We start from the raw sequence: 25,603 nt of genomic DNA on the forward strand, positions 1-25,603 counted from the left end.
TAATCCATCCAATAAACGTACTCCCAAACCCGTACATTTCCAAAATCTTAAAAAGATAATCCCATTGTACCATATCAAATGCGTTTTCGGCATCAAGTGAGATGGCAGCAAACAGAGTTTGATCATTTGCCACTGACCACATGATATTGATGAAACGCCTAATGTTGTCAGAAGAGCTGCGGCCCTGAATAAACCCCACCTGATCTATATGTATAAGAGATGTCATAACTTCACTTAATCAGTTAACCAAAATTGTTGACAATATTTTAACGTCTAGAAGGATCAGGGAAATTGGACAATAACATCAGACTGATCTGGGCTTGTGTCATTGTACAGGGATCAATGGAAAGGAGGAGGCGAGAGCCGGCTTTTCAATATAAATAATATTTTAATGAGAAAATTAAAAGACAACATAAACACACACATGACGGACATGTCCGCTAATGATCTCTCTCTCCCGCATGACCCTCTGCAGTCGACCTTTATACCTCAGAGGCTTGATTAGCCTAATACGGGACCGGGTGTGCAGGATCACGACCCGGCCCACCCCCTGCCACAGTCATGATTGGCTGAAGCTTTCTATTCTTTAATGATTCTGTGTAAACAACTAGCAAAAGTGGAGCCAATTCTGTAGCATAAGATCTAAAAAAACTCAGTGACAAAGCTATCAGTGCCTGGAGCCTTGTCTGTAGGGAAGGCCTTAATTACCTCACCAAGCTCCTCCAAGTTTATCTCAGAATCAAGATAATTTTTTTTCTCAGTCTTCAGTTTAGGTAGTTCTAATGGTTCCACAAAGTTCCTAATATCTTCATCAGTAGAGGAAGACATGGAACTATAGAGAGCAAGATAGTATTCTTTAAAAGCATTATTAATATCAATATCTGAGGTAAATATTTTACCACCAGCAGATTTCACTGAGGGAATAGTAGAAAAAGACTCTCTCTGCAATATATATCTAGCCAAAAGCTTCCTTGCTTTGTCCCCTGACTCAAAGTATGACTGTCTTGCCCTGAATAGCCAAAACTCCACTTTCTACAACAAAATAGTATTAAATCTGTATTTCAATCAGGTCAATTCTCTGAGGCCATCAGACAACATTCAGCGCTTCAGCTCTGCCTCTGCACTTTTAATATTCTCTTCCAACTCAACAAGTTCACATGCTTTGTATTTTTTGATGAATGATCCAACCCCTAAGAACCACCTTAAGAGGACACTGAGGACCAGTTGGTCTCCATATAAACATTGATTTCAGCCTTTACCTTTTGTTGAAATTCAGGATTTTGCAAAAGGGATACATTAAAGAGCCAACTATATGATTTATTTTTCTCTGTATGTGGCAACACCTCTAAACCCACCAGGGCATGATCTGAAACTAAAATGTCTCCAATTGAGCAATCAACAACAGATGAATTTTTTTTTTTCAAAAACAATTATACACTATTCAAGAGTAAATCTTATGGACTGAGGAAAAAAAATTATATATAGTCCCTACCAGATGGGTTCAAAATTCTCCAAATATCTGTAAGACCAAGATTTTTACACATCCTGTGAAGTGTCAGTGTTGCTCTAGATGACTTGCACACTTTTGCTTCAAAATAATCAAGGATTGAGTCCATCAAAAAATGTAAGTGTTCTCCTAATATTAAATCAGGAGTGGTGCAAGCAGCTTGCAACATCCCTTTAAGATATATAAAAAAGCCCTGTTCATTAACGTTAAGTGCATACATTTTTGCCAAAATAAGACTTTGTCCCTGAATTTCAGCTAAAACAATAATGACTCTTCCTAATTTATTTTTAATCTCATTTGAATTGTAGAAGTTTACTTATCAGTGTAATGACTCCCCTGCACTTACTCAAGCTAGCACTATCAAAAAAATGCCCACCCCATATCTTTCCAAATTTTTCAGCTTCTTGCGTAGAGAGCATTTTTTTTTTAAGAAACACTATATCATAGAAGTAACCTTCCTTCTTTTTATGGGGTGCCCCAACCCATTCACATTCCACATGGAGAGAGACAGTCCACTCATATAAACATTTTAAGTATAAGAAAAAAATATTGTGTGTCGAAAACAAGATTATTAAGACCACATTCCAACATTAGTGCAACCATCAAAACCCGAACAAAACAAACAGAAAGAAAAAAACAGCGGCAACTGCCGTCCGTCCCTCCAAATTCAAACAGTCCATGCACACCTACGAGAGTCCCTGCGACAGCCTTGCTTTCGGATTACTCAAGCCCGGTGAACTAGCACAAAAAGCGCACACGGATTCTTCAAAAGGTCAAACCAATGTTCAGTGTGCCGGTCCACCCAGCTGCAATGTGAGTACAGCAAGACGAAGCGTTCATCGTTTCCTCAAGCAGCTCTGCATCTTCCTTTAACTTGACACGGTGGATTGGTACTGTTGAAGCTGATGCATCACTCCATAGTGTTCATTGATTTGGGCAACGCTAACACGAGTCATTCCTTTAAACACAGCACTGAAAACACAGCAAGAAGTGTTGCAACGTTCAAAGACGTCTATCTAGCATATGTTTACATGGGCCAACAAATTAAAAAAGCACAATATCAATAGCAGCATCGATATTCCTGGTGGTGAATGTCATCAAACAATCAGAAATAACTCCCGTAGTTACACTGAATGTCATATGAAACATATTTAACCCAGACTTTTCCCAGTGGGCCAGCCACGAAACAGGGCCTAATGGGCCGCTATAAGCTGAAATGCCCCCCAACAACTTTTGTCAAAGTAAATCCCGGGCCGATTTCTCTTCCCATTCATTTAATTATGGGATTTCACGCATTAGTAGACTCTCAAATATAATATGTTTTTCCCCTTAATTCAGATTTACAAAACATTCTTGTTAGAGTCCAGTACCACAGATCAAGTACCACAGATGTAATTTCATGCTTACTGATAGTGCCACCTTTTGGCCGAGGTTGGTACCGCATGCTAATGGTTAGCTAGCAAGCAAATAAATTATAAAATAAATGTAGAGTATTTTTTTTTTAAGAAAAAACAAAATTTTGAGAGAAAAATACAAAAATAGATATTAAAAATATATTTTTGAAAGAGAAACCATTTTTTTACAGAAAAAGAATTTAATATATATAGAGAGAAAAATATATTTGTAGGACATAGGCTCAGGAAGAAACAATTTTACCTAGTCATTTTTTTCTTTTCACAGTGCGGATCAGGGCTTCTGTACAAGTATGTTTTGTATGTGTGTGTGTGTGTGTGTGTGGGGGGTTATGGTGCAGAATGCTTCGCCACTTGCTCCGCCTCAACTCTTACAGAACAATTAAAAAAACAACAGCGAAATCTTTGGCAGAAGTGAAAGTCCTTCCCATAGTACCCTGTCAGCACACGCAACAGTGCAACCATCGCTGGAACCAGTCAAGAACCGTCGCGACTCTCAGGATGGCTGTTAAAATTCATATAATCTACTGGTAGGTCAATGTGCTATATGTTTACTGCTATTTAAAGTCTGGGACTTTTGTACAATATCCAAATAGCTTCGACTCGTCTACTCTATCTTCAAAAAACAAAATTGATTTTAAATGCATTCAGATGCTGGTCAATGCAGAGCTCATTAAATCTTATAATCGTACATGTCAGAGAGTAATAACTGCAAGAAGGGCAGCCGTTCCTGTTCGGTTGCTATTTGACCCCTGTGTTTCCTTGTTCCTTGTTCTGTCGAGTTGTTTGTATAACCTGCCGACATGAATGTTTTCACTTTAACAATTACAAACCACTTGTGTGTTTGACATTGTTTGTGTCTCTAAAGTCCAAAAGATTCATCTTATTCACCATAAATGATGCTTTGCTACATGTGTAAATATTGTTACATCACTATGCAATTTACAGTTTAAGTAATGAGCTGAATACCATCTAAAATGTTTCTGTTTTGCCCTCTTCTAGTGGTGGATGAGGGTACAGGCCCAAGGTAAGTGTTATTGACTCATTCATCTCATTTTAATATATATATATATCTATATATATATATCTATATATATATATGTATATGTATGTGAACTTGACCACGTTTGCATGCTTTACCTACAGTATATGAACTCATTCTCCTTCTGTTTTTTTTTAATAGTTCACCAAAATCAAGACGTTGCTTGAGGATGAATTCCCTGGCGATCTTGAGATTGTATGTGATATTTTTAAATGCATAAAACTTAATGCCCATTGTTTCCGCATATTTATCTTCCCTTCTCATTTGACTATTATTTTCTAGACTGGTGAGGGCACACCCTCTACCACAGGGTGGTTTGAGGTGGAAGTAAACGGCATGTTGGTGCACTCAAAGAAGGTTCAAATCTATTTTCTTTTTTGTTTTTCTTCCATACATCACAGTTTTAATTCATGCTTTTCCCAATAATGTAACTCAAATGTTCTTTAAACTGTTTATCACCTATTTTTTCTGTTATTGTACATGTCTGCCAACCCTAAACCATTGAAAGTTGCATTATTAGGTTTTGCCAAAGTTTCCTCTTGATAGCAATTTAAAATATGAAAGCTAAAATAGATCTGAGATCATTGATATGTTGCACTGGTCTACCTTGCATCAATAAATAGATTTATTTTTGATTATCTGGTTTGATACACAGCAAAGTACGGCTGTGATTTTATGTTTGTCTGATCCTTTCTTTGGCAGAATGGAAATGGATTTGTTGACAGCGATTCAAAAATTAAAGCAATTGTGAGTGCCATTGAGAAGGCCATGGGAAAATAATCATGTGCTGATCATTGAGGTGAGAATAAAATATTGGCAAAATGCACATTAAGCCATCTTGTCTTTCTCTCTTCTGTAATAATGTTTTGTCTCTTTCTTTCTTTTTGTCTCTTTCTGTATCTATTCTCTCTTCAGTTTTTCTTCTCTGTGTGTTGGCCTCCTAGGTAGTGCAACAATGATGGTGACCTCCAAAGTGTTTTCAGCACGGATGTTGCTTGATGCTCTCTGCCCTTCCTGGGAGAAGACTCTCAGAGCGGGAAACTGCTATAGATTATGGCTTTAATGGTCGGGGATATCATCAAGGGAAACTATAAAATTAAAGAATTTGGGGAGAACATGCCAAGTTGAAGTTCATTTGTCTTTTTTTGTTTTGTTTACATTTGTCATAATGCACAAGTTTCAAAAATATGTTGCCGTGGTTAAAATGTTTTTTATGCAATAAAAAGAAGTTAATAGTGAGAAATGTTTTTTTAATAATTGCAATCATTTACTCATGTATGAAACATTTTAGCAGAAATTTAGAAATATAAAAGACTACAATTTTAGTGCTTTGTTTTTCTTCAATTTAAACATTACATTTTTTAATATTACTATAAACTACTATAAATTACTATAAATATGCAAATAATTGTAATATTTATCCTGTTTTTATAAACAGCACAAGTTGTAATTTACCTGGACAAGCACCAGGCCAATTATTGTTTTAGTATTAGCCTTTTAACAAAGTGTCAGATGAACTTTTGCCAAAATACTGTAGAGTTTGATTAGATTCATGGACTTTAATGACATAGAAATTTTCAGATTATCAAAACCATTTCAACTTAAAGGAGTCATGACATGCCTTTTATATATATATATATATATATATATATATATATATATATATATATATATATATATATATATATATATATATATATATATATGTTCCTTTGGGGTTGACTTATAATATTTTAAGTAAATGTTTTTGCACTAAAAAACAGCCATTTATTTGTAAAATAATTTTCCACCCTCATTTGACCCTCTGTCAGAATTGCTCCGTTTTGATGCTGCTTCTCCTTTAAGACTTGACAGTAGATGGCCACTGTTAAAATTCGCTCTCTGCTCTTAACTGACCTGCTCTTGCTATCTGCCATCCCACTGCTGGGCAGGGCTATGAACTGATTAAAGGTAAAGTAGGTATTGATGTGTTGTTGTGGAGGCGGTCAGATGAAAATGACTACCACAGTGTGACATCACAATGTGGAGGAATGGTTTCAACAAATGCTCTTTTTGCAGTGAGGAGGAAGTTTTGAGTTCTGAAACTCAGAAAATATGTATTTATAGTACAGTGACAATGAAAAGATCAAGACAATTTCATTTCTCATATCATGACCCCTTTAAAGTATATTTTAAGCTTTATCCAAATCCAGTTACAGCACATTTGGGCTGTATATTTTATCAGTCCATGCATTCCCTGGGAACTGAACCCATATTCTTGGTGTTGTTAGCTAAATGCTCTACCAGTTGAACTTAAATATAAGGTTAAAATGGTTATTTGAAGGGTCTATAGAAGTTGTTGATGTATTTTAAAGTGTTGCCAACTTTTTAAATTAAAGCGCAGAGTATCTTGAATTCATGTGAGCATTTTTACATGTGTAGGGCAAATAGTCACATGACCAGAGCCATTAAATTTACTGTCCCTTTGATAGATGGTGTGTTTGTCAAGTTAAACTGTAATAACACACAACTACCACATTTGGTACATATAACGTTTAAAGGGTCTATTATTGATTTATTAATACGATTTTTCTGGTTCATAAATATCACGCTCACAGGACAAGCACACGTCAGTGGTCACTATTGTGACTTGTGGGAAAATAGAGCCTCATTTTTTAATTGGTAACTGATTATTAACTGATAAGTCCCATAATAAAATCACAGATTTCATATTTACAATAAATGAAATAAAATAAATGAAAAAAGAAACATTCAATTATTATTGGTTTCTCATTTCCCCTTTCCCCCCACAATTGCATTTCAGTAAAAATAGACCCACAGAACTGAAATATTCTTCTAAAAATCTTCGTTTGTGTTCAGCAGAAGAAAGAAAGAAAGTTGTACACATGAGAGTGAGTAAATTATATAAAACATTTTTTAGGCGAACTCTTCCTTTAAATGGGTTAAGCTCCTCGCCATTTTAATCCCTTTGCTTTGCTTTTTCGATATTATATAGATGTGTGGTTTGACTAATTATTTTTTAAAACAACAAATATTCTCTCAATTAATACAATGGAGGTCATTAAAACAGAATTGTAGGCTATAATACATATATATATAATTAATGTTGTGTTGTTTTAGATGTGGTAGCCTTTAGCATGTCACTTCTTCAACCCCACTCCACTCGATAATTAACAGCACGTTGTAAACATGAGTGCAGTCAGGTGTACAACACCGCTCTCCTGTATGGGAATGAAGTCTTTTCATTTGTCAGGTCTTTTCCCATGATTCCAGCAGAAGCGGCCGCTGTGCCGCCGCTGACACTCCGGAAGTGAGGCGTTTATTGACAATATTGGTGACTGGGCCAGCTGAGTGGGGACTGGACGTTTTTCGATTTTGTCTGTAACCCCAGATGTCGATTATCAAAGCGAAAGCTGAGCGTGAAAGAGTCTTATGAATGAAGGGAGTCAGGAGTTCACGGGATGTTGTCTCTGAGCTGAGCAAGCGTTCACAGCTTCAGATTCATCATGTCGTTTTTCAGGCGGAAAGGTAGGAAGTGCTCAGCCCGATGATGGGATGGTCGCCGGAGAGTTTGGGCTTTTCTAGACCGACTTTGAGCTTATTTGAGCTTATTTCCACATGATAATGTCATTCAAAACGTATTTTATTTTAAGTAACTGCCATTTGGTTCGTTTCATTCATTGTTGTCTTTATCCCACCGTGTAAAGAGCTCTTAAAGCGTTATCAGATATTCCCGGTTGAAGTGCACGTTTAATGGGTTAAATCGCACCCTATCTTAAGTATATGTCTATAAAGCTATTTACTGAAATTGACAATATGATGTTCATTAAGAAATTTAAGGAACACGCATGCTGTGGTGCTGGTGTCAAACGTCTAACCGTCATTGAGACCTATGTCAGAAAATGATCATCATCATTTGGGACTTTTCCTAATGAGATCAGAGAAGAATCCTCTAAGAATCAAGATTCTAATGGATAGACTGGAAAAAATAAATGAAAATATGTATTTAAAGTTCATCCAAAAAAATTCTCATCATTGACTCACCCTCATGCCATCTTAGATGTCTATGCCTTTCTTTCTTCTGAAGAACACATGAAGATTTTAGTAGTATCTCAGCTCTGTAGGCCAGTACAATGCAAGTGAATGGTGACCAAAATTTTGAAGGTCCAAAAATCAGATAAAGGAAACCTAAAAGTAATCCATAAAACTCCAGTGGCTTAATAAATGTCTTCTGAAGTGATTCAATCGATCTTTGGTGGGAACAGACCAAAATGTAACTAATTTTTCACTGTACACCTTGCCATTGCAGTCTTTAGGCACGATCATGATTTCAAGCTTGATTACACTTGTGCATGCTTAACACATGTGCAGAGTGCTAGATGGTGCTAGGAAGTGTAATCGAGCTTGAAATCATGATAAAGACTGTTTACCCTAAAACGGAGCACTTGTGGGAAAAATGAATGGGAGAAATTGTAACACCCAATGGATGTAGAAAAAGAAGTCCCGCCTTACAGGTAAAAAGCCAATCACCTTTTGGATACAGACATTGGCTGTCAGTCAACTCGAGAATGCACATTAGCTGGACCAGCCTGACAAATAGCATTTTTTAGCGTGATCTGACTTAAAGAAGCACATTTTCAAATATGTTCTTTGGTTGTAATTTTGACCAACCATTTTGGAGATTTTGGTCTTTCCCCATTCAAGTAAATAGGAGATGCACTTTTATGCAGCCCGTTTACCTATAAAATAGTAGCCTTGGAGCGTTTCAAAGATGGTGACAGATGGACTGACTTACCTTGAAATGGACTTTGATCATGAATGCCAAGGAGACTGCTAATATCAAGATAAAAAAGGAGTTATATTTTGGTCTGTTTCTCACTCAAATATGATTGGATCACTTCAGAAGACATGGATTAAACCACTGGAGCTTGATTACATTTATGCTGTCTTTATGTGCATTTTTTGAGCTTCAAAGTTCTTGCCACTATTCACTTGCATTGTATGGACTTGAAGAGGTGAGATATTTATCTAAAAATATTTGTTTGTGTTCAGCAGAAGAAATTAAGTCATTAACATCTGTGATGGCATTTTCATTTCTGGGTGAACTATTCCTCTTAATTTGTTCCTATAAGATTCTTAGATGATTCTTGTTTGATTTAATTAGTATTGGTCCCCAAATATTATACAACCTCCATTAGCATTCATTTAAGAGTTGTCAATTCTAAATCAGTGTTTGCATTTAGGCTCTTAAGGCTCTATTCAGTTTTACAATACACATGGTTTTCAAGCTGCTTTATGGAAAATAGATAAAAAAAATACAAGCAATACATTACAAAAAGCAAACAAAACAAAAGCCAACTGTAGCAAGAAAAAACTCTCAGCACACTAACTAGTAAAAGATCTGAGGAAATCGTTGCATACATGCATAAATACATGTATATACAAAATATTAACAGATGTAATATAACTATTTAGTATTTATGATGGTCCTAACTAATTTCTTTAATCATTTATGACACTATTGGCATCTGTACGATGTGCAGTTTGTTACCCTCCCTGCTGTCTTTGGTTGTTCAAATATTTGTGAACCATATTAACAGGTCTGCACTTTTTGTGTTCCCTAAAAATGTGACCTATCTTTGCCAGAATCCCACTTCACATAAAACAGACCTTATGTATGTCTTGACAGTTTATAGTATGTCAGTGTGCTTGAATCAGTGTGGCTGCCCTGAGGGAAGAAAGGATGCCCTATTTATAAAGATCCTATTTACAAGGTTCTTCCTCATTGTTCTCAGTAACATGGGTAAAGTCTTGTCATGTCTGTTGGAAATTCTTGTTGTTTGAGCCTCATTTTGCTAGTCTTTCTGACTGTGTTGTTATTGTTAACACACAAGCGCAAGGCCTCGCCCCATGCAAATAACCATCAAACATAACAGAAGCAAAGTGACAGTCACTGTGCCTGCTCACATTATTTTCTGAGCTGTTGGTTTCTTAATTTATGGATTGCAGAGAGAGAGAGAGAATAAGTGGCTCCACACAAGTATTCTCAGACATATGTACAGACATAGACCAGAAATGCTGATGCAGAGCTGTTTGATTTTGTAATTGTAAATAGATTACTTGTGCTTTCTCACTCACAGCTAAAGGAAAGGAGCCTGAGAGAACAGCAGATGTCAAAGCCAGCAAAGGTGAGGGCATTACACTGCTTACCGGTACTCTTTTTTTACTTTGCATGTGTTTACTCCTTGCTGTTTATTTAAAGGACATGCACAACAAGGTGTTTATGGGTTTTCCTTTCTGATTATAAATTTTTTAATTTTTGTCATTCTTGTAGGGTTGCAACGGTATGAGATTTTCACGGTATGATAACCGTCTCAGAAAATATCACGGTATTACTATTAGTATTGTCAGTGAAAACAGAAGGGTTATTTTATTTATCTATTTATTTTTGAGCAAACACTTTATTATAATTGAAACTTGAAACCATTTATTTTATTGAAGTATGTGTAAAAAAAAAGTCTCCCTTTTGAAAATAAATAAATAGAACAAATAACAAAGCTAAAATAATTATAATAAACAGAATTATATTAAACATCATAAAAAATATCATGTAACTATAACATGTTATATAACTTAAGCATGTTAGTTTACATGTTAAATGAACTACTAAATGAAAAATATCATCAGCTGTGTGAGCTTTTAAAGTAATGTCCGATGATTATTAACAGTTAACATATACTGTAGGTGCGCCACAGAGCCAGACTGCTCCTGTCTGTACCTTTAACTCAGTGCTTCTCGACTGATTTTGTTCAGGACAGATTTTACACTGGAAATCAAGTGTCGACCCACCATAGATTAAACATAAACAGGGCCGTGCAGAGACCTTTGGAGGGGCAGGTGCTCAAAGTATAAAAGGGGCACATGGAACAAGGCTTTAAATAGCGCGGTGCTCAAAATATCAATACAGTAATATATCGTGACACATTCCTTGCTGATTCGCGTATCGATACGGATGATTCTGTATTGATACGGCAGCAAATGCTGTGATGCAATTTTGGAAAAGAAACAGAACAGAAAAGACAATTTTAAGTTTAAAAGTTAAAAAAATATTTTCTGTCCAGAATAATTAGAAACTGAAGTGTCTTAAGTTGTACCAACCTGATGGCTTTTTCTTCTCTGTTATACAGAATAATTAAGAACAGCCGTTATAGTAAAAACTATAGTAAACGTTATAGTAACATCAACGTGGCCCATGTTTCGTACAGTAGAGTATAGTTTTATTTAATGCCATGTCAGCATTTGTGGCTATTTTGATGGCAAAAACGGAATTACAAAAATACAAGAGTTCCATTAATATAATAAAAACAAAAACAAAGCAAACTGAAAAAATACAGCAATTTTATTTTACAGCAAATACAACAGATTTTACATTAATGTGATACCTGTTCTGGTAAAATCTTACTAAATTCCTTGAGTGAGTATGCTGCCTTTGCTGTTGTTGTTGCTGCTGCTAATACTGGAGTTGATCTGAGAGACTGTAGACATTAAAACAACAAACATATAGGAGATATATTAGCTGATTAAACAATTGTTATGTTACCATGACAAGATGTAAAGATTGCTGAGAGTGTTTGGAACTGGCTCACTGACCTGCCAAGGCTGACTGCTCCAAGAAAATAAGAGGGAGATGCTCACAGAGGCTGCTGCACACCAAGAGCTGCAGGTAGAGAAAATAAGATACCAGATTCAAAAAAGTAAAAATTATCTGAGAGAAAAAAAACATTAATGGGGGATAGGATGACGGTGGCCATGGCAGGGGTGAGAGTGAGACACAAACATCTATATAGACAGAGGTGTGTGTGCTTGTGTGTCTACAGTACACAATACTGTGATCATGATTTCAAGTTGCATTGTGACTCTGAGATGTAGTTGGATTTTGATTGATTATGTCTAATCAAAAATATAAATAAAAAACTAAAATGTGTATGTGTGTGTTCATTCTGTTGGCACCTACTAAAAATCACAGTGTAGCATTAATCTTACCAATAAGTGGAGGATGAGTTGTTGTAGGCTTTTATAAAAGAAATTTCCTGTTGGCCATGTCCCTAAAAATGTTAATGACATTATTGTCATTTATTGGAATGTCCTTCTCAATGGCCAACAGAAGAAGGTCAGACAATCTCTCCTCTTTGCAAAGGCTGCGAAGTTTGGTTTTCACAAGCTTCAGTTTTGAGAAGGAACGTTCCACAGTTGCTGTGGACACCGGAAGTGTGCCATATGTCTTCAGCAGCAGAGTCATGTTGGGGAAAACTAGATGTGCATTGTTTTCCTTGACCACTGACAGAATAGAAGACACATTGGCTGGTGGTGGGCATGAGTATGACGTATGGAAGACCTTCAATTCTGTCTGCAATTTGTCTTCATCTTCAATATTGTAGAACTGGCACAGTTTCTTCACAGCTTGGAGTGCTGCTGTTGGAATGCTAGCTGTTTTCCAGTTCTCTGGGACTGTCAGGCAATGGAAGGCATGCAATATTTCCCATTTGGAATTATCTCCTCCTTTAAAGCGTCTCTGAAGCTCTTGTATCATTGTGTCCACAAAAACGTAATACACTTTAACACGGTAGTACTCCAGCAAAGTTGGGAAAGCATGGTCAGTTGTAGCTGATGTGGCAGCAAACTTGAACTTCTCTGGCACTTTCCTCCTCCTAGCTTGACCAGGGACCTCAGATGGAGGATCCAGGCCCACTGATGCAGCCTTCTCTGTAGCCTGTTTATAAATGTTCTCAAACTCTTCTTCTGTTCTACTGTAGGCAAGCCTTTTTAAAACTCCACCAACAATGCTGTATGCTGCAGCCAGGTCCATGTCTTTCTGCTGCAATGCATCAGATGCAACTGCAGTCACCTGGAAGATTGGACAGGTCATCTCTAGACACAAGAAGAACTCAAAATTGATGCTTTTTAGAAGGATCATTGCATCACCAGCTGAGGAGTCTGGGGGATCTTGCTGTGTCATTTCCTCAAGGAACTGCATGACAGATGGGAGGACCTTCACCAGAGTTTTAAGTGCACCTCTCTACAGGCCCACCGAGTATCTGACAATTTCTTCAGCTCCAGTGGACGCTGATCGGGTGCTTCCTCTTCTGCATTTCAATAAATGCAGAGTGCCGTTTTGATGAGTTGGCCATAAAAGTGTAAAGTTTTTCAACTAGATTGAAAAAGTTGACAAAACAGATGTTTGACTTCGCACTTTCTACCAATACCAGATTAAGGCAGTGTGCCTGACAGTGCACATACAAAGCCTTTGGATTTTGCCTTAGGATTCTGGACTGCAGTCCCTTATAGTGCCCACTCATGTTTGCAGCCCCATCATAACCTTGACCCCGGATGTTTTCTATTTTCAGGTCATTTTCTTCCAGTAGAGCCATCACAAGATTTTCAAGAGCATCTCCGCTTGTTGAATGCACATTGCACACCTGAATGAATCGCTCATTTATTTTCATGTTGTGTACATATCTCACAACAAAAGAAACCTGTTCAGTGTGGGACACATCTGTTGTTTCATCCAGAAGTATCGAAAAGATTTTGCTCTCTTGAATTTCTTCTCTGATGATACGTTTTACTGATATGGCCAAAGCTTTGATTAAGTCATTCTGGGTTCTGTTCGAGAGGAGCGAGACAAGAGGTCTTTTTTGGGTTTCCTGCTTCTCTTTTACAGCATCAAGGTGTAATTTAATTACACTGTCATACTTGCTGAACAACTCCACTAACTCTAAGAAATTCCCTCGATTTTGGCTTGATGAAGTCTCATCATCTCCCCTGAAAGACATGCCCTGTCTTGCCAGGAAAAGAGTAATGGCAATCAGACGAGACAACACTTCTCTGTTCCTCTCCCTCTCTTTGTCTTTTGCAGCTTGTGATTCAAGGTTACCCACTTCAAATGCTGCCTCCAGTAAATTTTTTTTGAATGAGTTCCATCTCACCATACCACACATGTGAGCCTCTGAGGCACAGTGCTCTTTAATTTTTTCTAAAGCCTTCCTCCAGCGATTTAATCCTACAGTTTTCCAGTTAGTGTGACACTTGTATTTTTCATCATTTAAAAAAAGACGGCAGCTGAAGCAAAACATGGCATCAGTGCTAGGAGAATATTCTAGCCATGGGTTGTTCTCATACCACTTCTTCTGAAATGACCGTCCCTCTACATTCTTTGGAAATGACAGTACTGGTTGGCAGGGTCCAATATTATCACACATTTGGATAAAGGCCTCATCGTACTTTATGTTGAATTGTAGGACGTGGGCAGGGTCAGTTGGGTGTTGTAGTCCAAATAGGTTTGAAAATAGCCTCTCTCTGGCATCTGTCTCCTTCTCCTGGCTTGCTGTTCCCTGCTCTCTTTCGGTCGCTTGTGCCTCTACATTTCCCTCTTTCTCACCAGCCTCTTTCTCCAGGCTTGCTTCTTTCTGCACTGTTTCTGTCGCTTGTGCCTCTACAGTTCCCTCTTTCTCCTGGCTTGCTTCTTTCTGCACTGTTTCTGTCGCTTGTGCCCCTACATTTCCCTCTTTCTCACCAGCCTCTTTCTCCAGGCTTGCTACTTTCTGCACTGTTTTTGTTGCTTGTGCCTCTACATTTCCCTCTTTCTCCTGGCTTGCTTCTTTCTGCACTGTTTCTGTCGCTTGTGCCCCTACATTTCCCTCTTTCTCACCAGCCTCTTTCTCCAGGCTTGCTACTTTCTGCATTGTTTTTGTTGCTTGTGCCTCTACATTTCCCTCTTTTTCTTCCTCTATCTCCATCTCCTCATCTGATCTATTACTTTCCACTCTCTGTCCATCTAGGAACAAGGCACAATTTACTATTTCAGCATTAATCTATTATTTTAACCATCACTACTGCTCTTGTACCCAATCAATAAGTCGACCTTAAATATTGATGCAAAACATTAAAGAACTGATAGACTGGAATATAGTAATTAATATTATTATTACTGTTGTAGTTGTTGTCTAAAATCGAACACCTTTGCAATGTAAACAAATGACAGGCTACATGTGTTATTCTTACCTGTTGTGCTCTTCATAAACCAGCTGGACAGGGATCCACTGCCTTTTGCTGACTCAAGCAGCTCCTTCTTTTTTTGTTTTTTTATCCTCTCCTTGCGAGGCATCTTTGCACTGCAGAACACACACACAAACACAAAAGGAGATTTCATACCTTTTCCTGAAATCTACTAGGGTCACATCTCCTTCACACTGCACTTTGATGTCAGGTCAGGTATATTATTCATTTTATATGGACATTGATATTTTTACATGTATTTCCACAGAGATATTATTGAGTTTACAGGCTATAGTGGTCTTTGCTGTTGTAGAAAGAAAATATTTTTGTCATTTAAAATATAATTATATTTTAATCCTGTTCTGAATTGTTTTATTTTTATAATGATAATTCAGAGAATGAGAAAATCAGTATAAGCCTTATCAGTGTTGTTGTGATAATTATTTTAAGGCACTCTACATTTTTTTTAAATAAATACTTAAATAATAATAATAATTTAGTCAAAAGGCATAAAAAAGACAAGACCCCTCGACGCCTGTGACTGTGAGTGAAACTTTTCTCCCTCAAACAGCAAGCTAACGTAACGTTACTTCTACAGGCTACACACAGCAATATATACAACATATCTGCATGCTCTCTTCACATCGTTCTTGTAAAATAATAATAATAAGTAAATAAACATCAAAATCACTTCACTGGGAATGAATCCCCACTTACCAGCTGCCGCGGTTGCGGTGTTGATGAAGATATCTTCCGGTAATTAAAAAATGCGCGTGCTGCGGCCGTGCGGCGTGAGGAATAGTCCCGGTCGGATGAGGTCGTCGTCAGGTGAAAGGTCATCATCTGGATCATTTTATTTAAGGCTAAATTATTAATCATACATTTTACTAATATTTAGATTTGGCATAGGCAGGCATTCACAAAAGGGCCTTTAATAAATAAAAAAAATGAGAGGAATTTTTTCTTTGACAAAAGGGCACTTTGGGCACCAAGGGGCAAAGGGGCAGGTGCTCAAGCACCCAACGCCCCCCCCTCTGCACGTGCCTGAACATAAACTGTATTTAATGTATCCTGGGTTGCATTTCCTTTTATGTTGCCTAGATTTGTTCATGGTTTTCCAGTACAAGGACATGCATCAAGTGTCATAATTTTCGTTGATGTCAAAAACAAAATCTAGAGGAAGTTTTCTCTCCCCCTTTTAAAAATTGAAGAGCATATTTACTTATATGGGCCAATTATTATCCTGTTTCTTACCTAATATTACATATTTATACACATTTATTCACAGGAAAGGCTCCTCATTACCATGGTTAAGTCAGTGTGCTAGTCTTTAATAATAATAATAATAATAATAAATGTATAGTATTTATGAAAAATAAACACTAGCTGAAACACATCTTGAAACTTTAACTAAAACTGCCACTGTTGAATTAAAATGAGGTCTAATAGATTCTACCTTTAGATTATTTCATATGAAACTAGAACATTTTGTCAAAATATAACAGTTACTTTTACTCATGTAAAATCCTGAAACAAATTTGTAAAGGTGATGGTGTGTAATTTTTTATTTATTGATTTTTTGGCGCATAGCAGTGTTGCTCTTTTCCTCCTCAGTGCTGTTTGGCATGTCAGGGCTGCTATTGTTTGAGAGGTTCGACTTGACTTCCTTCGTAACGCTTTAAATTAGAAAAGTCTCACTAGAATTGAAATTGGTCACAGTTTTGATGTCTGCACTCCGCAATATCGAGGGAAGCCCAGTTGTTGAACGCGCGCACAGAGAGAAGAGCAGATCATTAGCGTGAGCTCGTTACACTCGCGAAAGTGCAGATGAGATGTCTTTAGCTGTGTGCGAGATTAACATTAAATCTGCCTCGGCAGTCCAAAATAGTCGATCACTATTTTGCTGTGTAGATCATGAATAATATGATTTAGTAAATCGGACAATCTTTGTTTTTTAATTTTTTTCAGTGTAGATTTAAATGAATAACTAGCCAGTTAAGGACATGTCAGAGTTTAAGAACATTGGGTGGTGAGGTTGTGGAAATTGTAAGAAAATGTCAGTACATTAATTTCCATTAAATAGATGAATTAGTGGATTGATGGTGCTGTAATAATGTTCCTTCTCTGTTTGATCCTCTCCAGCCCCAGTGTCCCCCCAGTCCCCTTCCCTCAGCGGCCGTAATCATCATGCTATCCTGGAAGCGGCAGGGCCCAGCCATGTGGCCATTAATGCTATCTCAGCCAACATGGACTCCTTTGCCCGTGGCCGCACTGCCATCCTTAAAAAACAGCCCAGCCACATGGAGGCGGCACACTTTGGAGACCTAGGTAAACAGCCATAGATAAATATATTTATACACTGATTAAAAGCATATGGGAACATATCACAAAGTGACTTAATATGTGTTTCAATGGGTTTTATTTGTGTTACGTCAACTCTTAACCCTTGTGCATCCTTGTGGACATTTTTGGCTTTTTCAGTTTTGTTTTTTTGATAACTTTGTCTGTGTTAATGCTAACTGCATAAAATTTTCCACAGGTGTGAATTTTTATTGGAATTTTAATATTTCACCCTATTTTCTTTAAAAAAATATTTTTTGCACTAGTTACTCAAAATACTCCCTCTTAGCGTCGTTTTGGACAAAAATGGCACATTGAAACCCATTAAAACTGCGATTTTTAATCCCAGTGCCATTTAACTATAAAATTATGCAATCTTGTTTAACATGCTTTCATTATGTTGGCAAGGCTTCAAAATTTACATTTTAAATATTTTTTATCAGATCGTGCCATTTTTTCAGGTTTGGCATATCATACGCTTTTGTTGTTGTTTTCTGCTGTTTTTGGCTTATGCATATTATAGAGCCAATTAGATACATTATGAATATATAATTGTGTGAGTGTGTTGGTATGGATTTCAGAGTGTGGTTTGTATGTGTCTGAGGCTCTAATAATAAAAATTAAAAAAATTCTGTTTAGCATTTATTAAATTGAAAATAATTATAATTATTATATTTTTATAAAAAACAACAGTGGCATTATGTAAACAAACCGGCGTTTAAAGTGTTAAAATTCTGAAAATAAATGAATGTTTGGTAATTATGATTAGAACTGATGCTGGTTAAAATATAAGTCAGTGAAAGTAGAAAAAATATTATTCTATAATATTTTTATGACACTTTTTGACATGGCCATTTTTGTCCATTATGGACCTAAGTGGTAGCTTTTTTTAAATCTGATACTGCATAAAAAATATGAAAGCATCAAAATGAATGTTGTTGTTAATCATTGACATATCCGAGGCTCTAATAATCAAAGAAAAAAATTCTGCTTAGCATCTATTAAATTGAAAATAATTACTATTTTTAATTTTTTCCTAAAAAACAACAGTGGCATTATGTAAACAAACCAGCGTTTAAAGGGTTAAAATTCTAAAAATGAATGAATGTTTGGTCATTATGATTAGAGCTGATGCTGGTTAAAAAAATTATGTCAGTGAAAGTGGAAAAAATATAAATCTATAATATTTTTATGACAGTTTTTGGACATGGCCATTTTTGTCCATAATGAACCTATGTGTAACTTTTTTTAATTGATGCACAAGGGTTAAAGATGGTGACCTCATCTTTATAGACCCGTTGTCCTCAAAGCTGCTCTACTTTGTTTATTTGAAGTATACTTTTAGCAGACTGCACAGTTCACCCTGATCTGATATGGTTTTGATAGGTCTGATTTGGGCATTAAGTGCTAATTAAGGCAGAGCTTGTAGTGGCATTTGATCTATGTCTTTTATTTTGTGCTGAGTGTGTTAAACTCACTCTAAATGTGACGTTGTTTGTCCATGGCTGAGGAATCAGAAATTATCACATTAGAAGTGGATTTGTGAAGGGAGGGAGCTTTCTGGAGCGTTTAGAATTAGTGAAATGGCTTTTGCAACCTGCTGGCCCACTGGATTTGTATGTGGAGTGCCGTAATCTGTTAACCTTTTTACAGTTTTGTGATTGGTGGAAGCCTTCTCAATCCAACTTCTCCACTCCAACTTGAATTTAAGTATGTCTGCTAGGGTGAATTAGGGTGAATCTCATAAAGCCGGTTAAGAACATATAGGGGTCATATTTCAGCCCAAATACAAAAGTAAGTTTTGTACTAATAATGATTTATGCATTCATTGTGATATTTTCATGACAAGCACATTTACCCTTAAAATCTTATTACTGTAATGCAAAAAAATAATTCTCATTACTGTATTGCGAACAGAAAAAGATTGATATATTATTTTAATTTAGTATTTATACAACATATATAGGACTTATTGTACTGCCTTTTGTTTTTTCTTGATTTTAATTTAAGTCATTGGATTACAGTATTTTCATATGTAAAGATAATAATAATAATTTGTAAAGTAGAATATTAAGAATTAAACTCAGTACTGAAATGTCCAGCTGCATTATGGTAATGAGAATAAGTGTTGAAGATGTGCTGAAGTGTCATGAAATTAATGGCATAGTACAAAGAAATCATAATTGTAGGCTTAATTTTCTTTATGCACATTTTTTTTCTTTTGATTTGAGGTGAAATAATACCTGGACTTGTCTCCATGTGATTCACTAAAGAACTCGCGACTCCAGGGGTGATAGTCCGTGTCAATACTTGCTGAGCTACCCAGGCCCCCACTGTGTCACATATATTTCACATTCTGAACAAGTTCAGGTTGCAAAGAGGTGACCGTTACAATGTTTAACATTTATTCCAGATTGCTCTGCACCAAGCAATGTTTCAGCGCTTGATAAACAGCTATTTGTTTTCCTTCTACTATAGTGTACCGAGAGGCTGCCGTGCCTTGTATACATTTTCTTACACCCTGAAAGATATCACTTAAATAAGTGTCCTGAGATATCTCACCGGTCTCTGAGACAGCTCTAGACTTTGTAAATAGGAAATAAATATGTGCCTGTGGGACGCTGTCTCTGAAGCTTTCTGCCTGTCAATCATTTTGTGGATTATTGTTGCCATTGCAGAAAATTTTTCAGGCTTAATGCCATATTCTGATTTATAATTTGTCAGTTGAGGGCTCTATTTGTTACTATTGTGTTTTGCCAACCGTGGGAACATGCTTTATGTCTGTTTCAACCAGTGGTGGAAAGAGTACTGATTTTTTTTTACTTAAGTAAAATTACTGCTACTGAAGGAATAATTTACTTGAGTACAAGTAGAAGTACTGCGAAATATCATGACTTAAGTAAGAGTAAATAAGTTGTTTGCTGAAAAACTACTCAAGTAATTACATTACAAGATGAAAATTATATAAACTTCCATTTTTAGATCTTGAAAGAAATTGATTCTTCCTTTCACCAGGGATACATTAAATTGATAAAAAATACTGTCAAAATCATTCATTGCAAATTCTTATTACAGTTTGAAATTATTTAAGCTGTATTTATAAAATTTCTTTGTTTTCTATAAATATGTTTATTAATTATTAACATTTTATCGTGTGTTATTATATTTATTGATTGGATTTTTTTGTACTTTGTCATGTGCTCAGTGTAGCTTAAGTTAGGGATTGGCATTATCAAGTAATTTTTTGTATACATAAAAAAAAAATAGTTATCCTATTTTATTCACAAACATTACCAAGAATGAATTTTAAACAAAAAAAGAAAAATGCATTAATACAAAATGGGAAAGCTTACATAGAAATCAGTACTGACAGCATTAGAGTAATGCACATACAGTATATCAACTCTGAGCCTAAATTAAGGCTCTCATTTTTAGTAGGGCTGTCCATTTAATGCGTTAATTCAGTGTGTTCATCGCCCTCAGAAGGAATGTCTCTGCTTTGTTATAATGTTCTAACTCCTTGATTACAATGACGGTTCAAGAAATGCAACATTGAAACGTAAGTGTTGACAAACCAGTGTTGCAATGTTGACCTTGAGGGAATGCTGCAAGGTGACTTCAATGGACAATACTTCTACCATCAAAAATCTACACAAAGAGGAATATTTGTTTTGCTCAAAATGGCCTTTTCCAGCTCCCGTACCATCCTTTGCATTATGATATTGGATCCTTTGGCCTCATTGTGTGGAGCCCTGTGTTGAGTTCACCTCCCAGTAAATGGATTAAACAAACTGACCTCTGGTGTCCTGTCGTGTTGAAAGAGGAAGGTGTGGCCTTTTGAAGCATTGAAAGGAGGTCACGGCTCGATTATAAGATTTTTCTTTTTTGTGTTTATTTATGGAACAAAGCATGTGCTGCTGCTTTGGAGTGGTGGTGGTGTAGTGGTCTAAGCACATAACTGGTAATCTGGTAATCAGAAGGACGCTGGTTCAAGCCCCACATGGAGTGGTGGTGGTGTAGTGGTCTAAGCACATAACTGTTAATCTGGTAATCAGAAGGACGCTGGTTCAAGCCCCACATGGAGTGGTGGTGGTTTAGTGGTCTAAGCACATAACTGGTAATCTGGTAATCAGAAGGACGCTGGTTCAAGCCCCACAGCCACCAACATTGTGTCCTTGAGCAAGGCACTTAACTCCAGGTTGCTCCGGGGGGATTGTCCCTGTAATAAGGGCTCTGTAAGTCGCTTTGTATAAAAGCGTCTGCCAAATGCATAAATGTAAATGTAGATATTATAAGTGGAGGACTGGGTGAAATCTGGTCAGATGCCAGATCTTGTGTTTGAATGAGGTAATAAAGGTCTTCTGTGTTGTAAATGCATTGCTAGTTAATGGTGCATCACTGTTACTATTTCTCATACTTGGGCTTAGGCATTTGAACAAATCACTAACGTTAACATTGTATTAACATTCCTATCTATGTGACCTGAACAAAATGTGCATTTTCATAAAAATGGTAAAATATCTGATAAAACTTCACACACAGCCATGTGGGCCTAAAGGTGTCCTTACTGTGTTCTTGTCACTTGACAACAGAATAGCTACTGTATCTGAATGTTGGTTACACCACCTTTTGATTTGGAGGAAGTTTCTCTCTAAATATGAATACAATTGTTTCACTGCTTATTTTTTTAAGAACTAATAATAAAATATTATGATAAACTATATATATGCCAACATTTAGTTTTGCATGAATTATATTTAGTTTTTCATGAATTATAGAATATTTTTTTTATAGAATTATAAATTTTATACTATTATTTTGAAATGACGTAGACTTACAAAGCATAATTTTTTTCAAATTGACCAAATTAAACTTTTTATAGGCTATATATTATTATAATTATTTACAACATGTGACATTGGAAACACAATGTATGTGCTGATGAGGGACTTTTCCATTTAGTCTGATTTTTCTTTTCATGCCCTCCCTTAAATGTAAAAAAATGAAATTCTCAAAGGAACACTGAGGAAAAACAAAAAACTATTAGCAATGTAAAGGTAAATCAGGAGATGGGAACAGTGAGACAGGTAAGGCCGTTTATTTCCTTTGCCTGTGCACAGCATATGCACTTTTCCTGTGCTTTTACTAAGTCCAGTGAAACTCAAAATAAACATAAATTTCAGCAAACACTCAGCAGAACACAATATCGACAGATGCAACACTGGACTCGTTCTCTCCCACCTTCTGCTGGTGGCGAGGGTGGTTTTATCTGCTCTCTCACTGGAATTAGAGAGGTGATATTCATAATTTATCTCAGGTGTAAGTGCCCTTACTGCTTCTCTCTCTCTCTGGACGGGCACTTGACCACGCACCCGCTGCCACAGTCAACTTTCAGCATAGAATTGTGCTGTTAACTCAGAGTTCCAAAAAGCAACCATCAGCACCAATTAATATGTAAAACCTAGATATACCTGTCTAATTCGAGACAATTACACCAGTTAAATAATATTTTTTTTAAGCACCCCAAAAATATATAAATTACTCTGAACTCAGAAATTGTTTTTGTTTTCAAGTTATTGTTTTGTGTGAATTGCATTTTTAATGTATTCAGACAAAAAGATGAGCGTCACTTCATTGACACATATTTAAGAGTCCATGTCTTGTGCTTTTCAGGTCGCTCCAGTGTCAACTACCAGGTTCAAGAGACCCGCTCTCGGCTTTCAAAAACTGTAGACCAGATCTTGCGGGACAATGTGGCCATGCCCTATTTCATACAGTTCATGGAGACCCGCTCGGCTGAGCACCTGGTCCGCTTCTGGCTTGAGGCTGAGAGCTTTCGTTCTACCAGCTGGTCTCGTGTCAGAGCGCATAGCCTGAACTCAGTTAAGCAAAGCACCTTGGCTGAGCCTGCCTCTGCTCTGGGCTCTCCCGAATCCCCGGACTCCCCCTATGACCCCAGCAGACCCTCTGCCCTGTATGAGGGAGATGGCGAGGACCCTTTCTCTTCCCAGAACCCTTCCAGACCTCACACCCCCAGCCCTCAGGACTCTAACTCCCATACCAGTGCTCTGATTGTCCACCGGAATTCTGTTAGCTCAGAGGGGGCGACTAGACCCGGAACCCCCCAGCTGCAGCCCACTTCAAGATCAGAAACTCCCACCAGACAGCCCTCCTCCAGGACAGGCACTCCATATAAAGGCCAGTCAACTGGTGGCCTTTTTGAGCTCTCTGATAAGCTTATGAAGAGTAAGTGTGAATCAAAGCTGCATTGATTAGATTTTGCATATTTTTGTCCTCCTTAAGCTGAAGTGTGTTTAAATACTTTTTCCTTTCCCAACTTAATATTGAGACAACTAAATTGTAGGTTAATTTTCTCAAAAACTGTAAACACAGTCTTGGTGGCAATAAAAACCAGATACAGCAAAAATGACCTTGTTTACAAGCACTTAAGAGAATGCTTTATTCCAGGGTTTTTGCAGAAAGCAGCGTTCTAAAAACGTCATGTCAACAAGAACTTTTTTCCTTGCACCATTTAAGGGATTAAGAGAGAGATGTGCAAAAAGACATAATTTCAAAATTGACTAGTTGGTGGAAGGGATGCACGGATCCCAATATTGGTATCGGAATCTGGTCCGATACTGTGCTCTAATGTACTCGTAAAATTCTATATAGAATATATTTTTTTATTCATGAGAGAATCAAAAAGAAAAAAAGGTTTCGCCCTATAAGGCAAATAGTTAATAACAAAAATAGTCTAGATATTTCACAGAAAAAAATAACTTTAATCATTCAGGCGTCTACATATTTTTATTCAGAAACAAAAGCATGTGTGCATGTTTAGGAAGGAGATGTGAGCGAAGCCTTTTGACAAAAACACCTGCCGCAGAAAACACACTCGGCCTGAACAGTGGCTGGGTCAGGCGTGAAAGGGAAAGCTATGCGTGAGAGTTTGGATATCGACTCTCAATTATCTTCCACTATTGGAGATTTTTGTGGACCGTGATTTTTGTCATAACTCCAGCTCTGTAGGTCGACTAAGCATGTTTGAGTAGTATTCCTTGCAAATTTTAATAAAAAAATAAAAAAAAACGTTAATTTGACGGCCATTATCGCTTGGCTGTTGTCACAAACGCAACACCAAATGAAGATTCTGTACTGACTCCGAGTTCACACCCTAAACATTCTGAGCATTATTTTGCAACTATTTTATTGAACTAAATAAGTTGCCACTTTTGTGAAATGCATCGCTTGTTTTCCGTGACATTGTGACTGATGCTAACCGTTTAACAGTTAACAGTTTAATGCCTGCAGCAAATAGCGTGAGGTAAACTACGATTCATGAAAATGTCATATTTATACTAATTGTAATGGTATTTGTGATAAAAAGTGATAAAAGTAAAAATCTGTGAATTATTAAAAAATTACGTCACTAATCGACTAGTTGCTTGTTGAACAACTAGTCGATTAGACCATTCTTGCAAATCACTAGGTTTAACGCATCTTGGTTTCTTCCTGAGAACGTGTCTTTTGTGGCCATGTTAATGCATAAATGTTGTTGTTACAGGTTTTTGAAGAGTGTGCATGTGTGTGAACAGACAGTATAACTAACATCTTAGGGTGGAGTTCAACAACAGGTCAGCACAGAGGAAAGAATTCAGCATGTCTTGGAGAACAGTGGGAAAAGCACATGTGCTATAAACTATACGCACACTAATGTAAAATATTGACAGTCACTAATCTTCACCTACTTGTGCTCCTACATTGGGGGAATCCCAGAGTTTTATGCAAGAGGTAAACCCCACTATTGCAGTGCAATTTTGCTGCAGGTAGTTATAGAAAGATACTACTTAGGAAACATAGACGGCAACGACTCTGGTAGATCTAAAGGTAAAGTGAAGCAACCGAGAATAAAATAGCCAAGTCTTCCTTGGGTGCCATGTTTTCTATGTACACAAATATCACAGAGAAATTATGTTGCTGTGGAGAAAGCTGCTTACTAATCGAGCCGCATGTACAGTATACGGGAGTACAGAGAAAGCCACGAACACAATTAATTTAAACGGGAATGCCGTTTTACAGCATTAAGCCACTTGCTAGCAATAAACTACTTTCTGGTGTCCATGTAAATCAGCATATTGACTCGATCAATGGCATGAGTTAGGAGCAAGACTATCTTTTTTATCGATCATTAGCAGACGGGGGGTGGGCTGTGGGGGTGGAAGGGTATTTTTTGCAGTATTGCAATAATAT

At 36.9% G+C, this 25,603-nt stretch overlaps 1 protein-coding gene, 1 long non-coding RNA gene and 1 pseudogene across 4 annotated transcripts in view; 2 read left to right on the top strand and 1 right to left on the bottom strand.

The window, feature by feature from the left end:
* The first annotated feature begins 3,290 nt into the window (after positions 1–3,290).
* LOC127633902 (selenoprotein W-like) lies at positions 3,291–5,255 on the top strand (annotated as a pseudogene).
* Positions 5,256–7,270: 2,015 nt separating this feature from the next.
* The window catches only part of akap10 (A kinase (PRKA) anchor protein 10), a 36,916-nt gene continuing 18,583 nt past the window's right edge, over positions 7,271–25,603 (top strand). For 2 of the 3 annotated variants that reach the window (XM_052113177.1, XM_052113185.1), the window contains exons 1-4: positions 7,271–7,489; positions 10,102–10,149; positions 17,156–17,341; positions 23,027–23,599. In XM_052113177.1, the coding sequence (XP_051969137.1) occupies positions 7,468–7,489; positions 10,102–10,149; positions 17,156–17,341; positions 23,027–23,599 (829 nt within the window). In that variant the 5' untranslated portion in view covers positions 7,271–7,467. Of the gene's footprint in view, positions 7,490–10,101; positions 10,150–11,526; positions 11,685–17,155; positions 17,342–23,026; positions 23,600–25,603 lie in introns of those variants that run through there. The other variant, XM_052113192.1, reaches the window with a different exon arrangement.
* Positions 11,394–15,759, bottom strand: LOC127633914 (uncharacterized). The gene is made up of 4 exons (XR_007969277.1): positions 15,731–15,759; positions 15,020–15,129; positions 11,612–11,678; positions 11,394–11,496 (listed from the first exon to the last, which is right to left on the bottom strand). It is a non-coding gene; the product is annotated as an uncharacterized LOC127633914 (long non-coding RNA).

Source organism: Xyrauchen texanus, chromosome 3 (genome assembly GCF_025860055.1).
Source record: "Xyrauchen texanus isolate HMW12.3.18 chromosome 3, RBS_HiC_50CHRs, whole genome shotgun sequence".
Classification (NCBI taxonomy): domain Eukaryota; kingdom Metazoa; phylum Chordata; class Actinopteri; order Cypriniformes; family Catostomidae; genus Xyrauchen; species Xyrauchen texanus.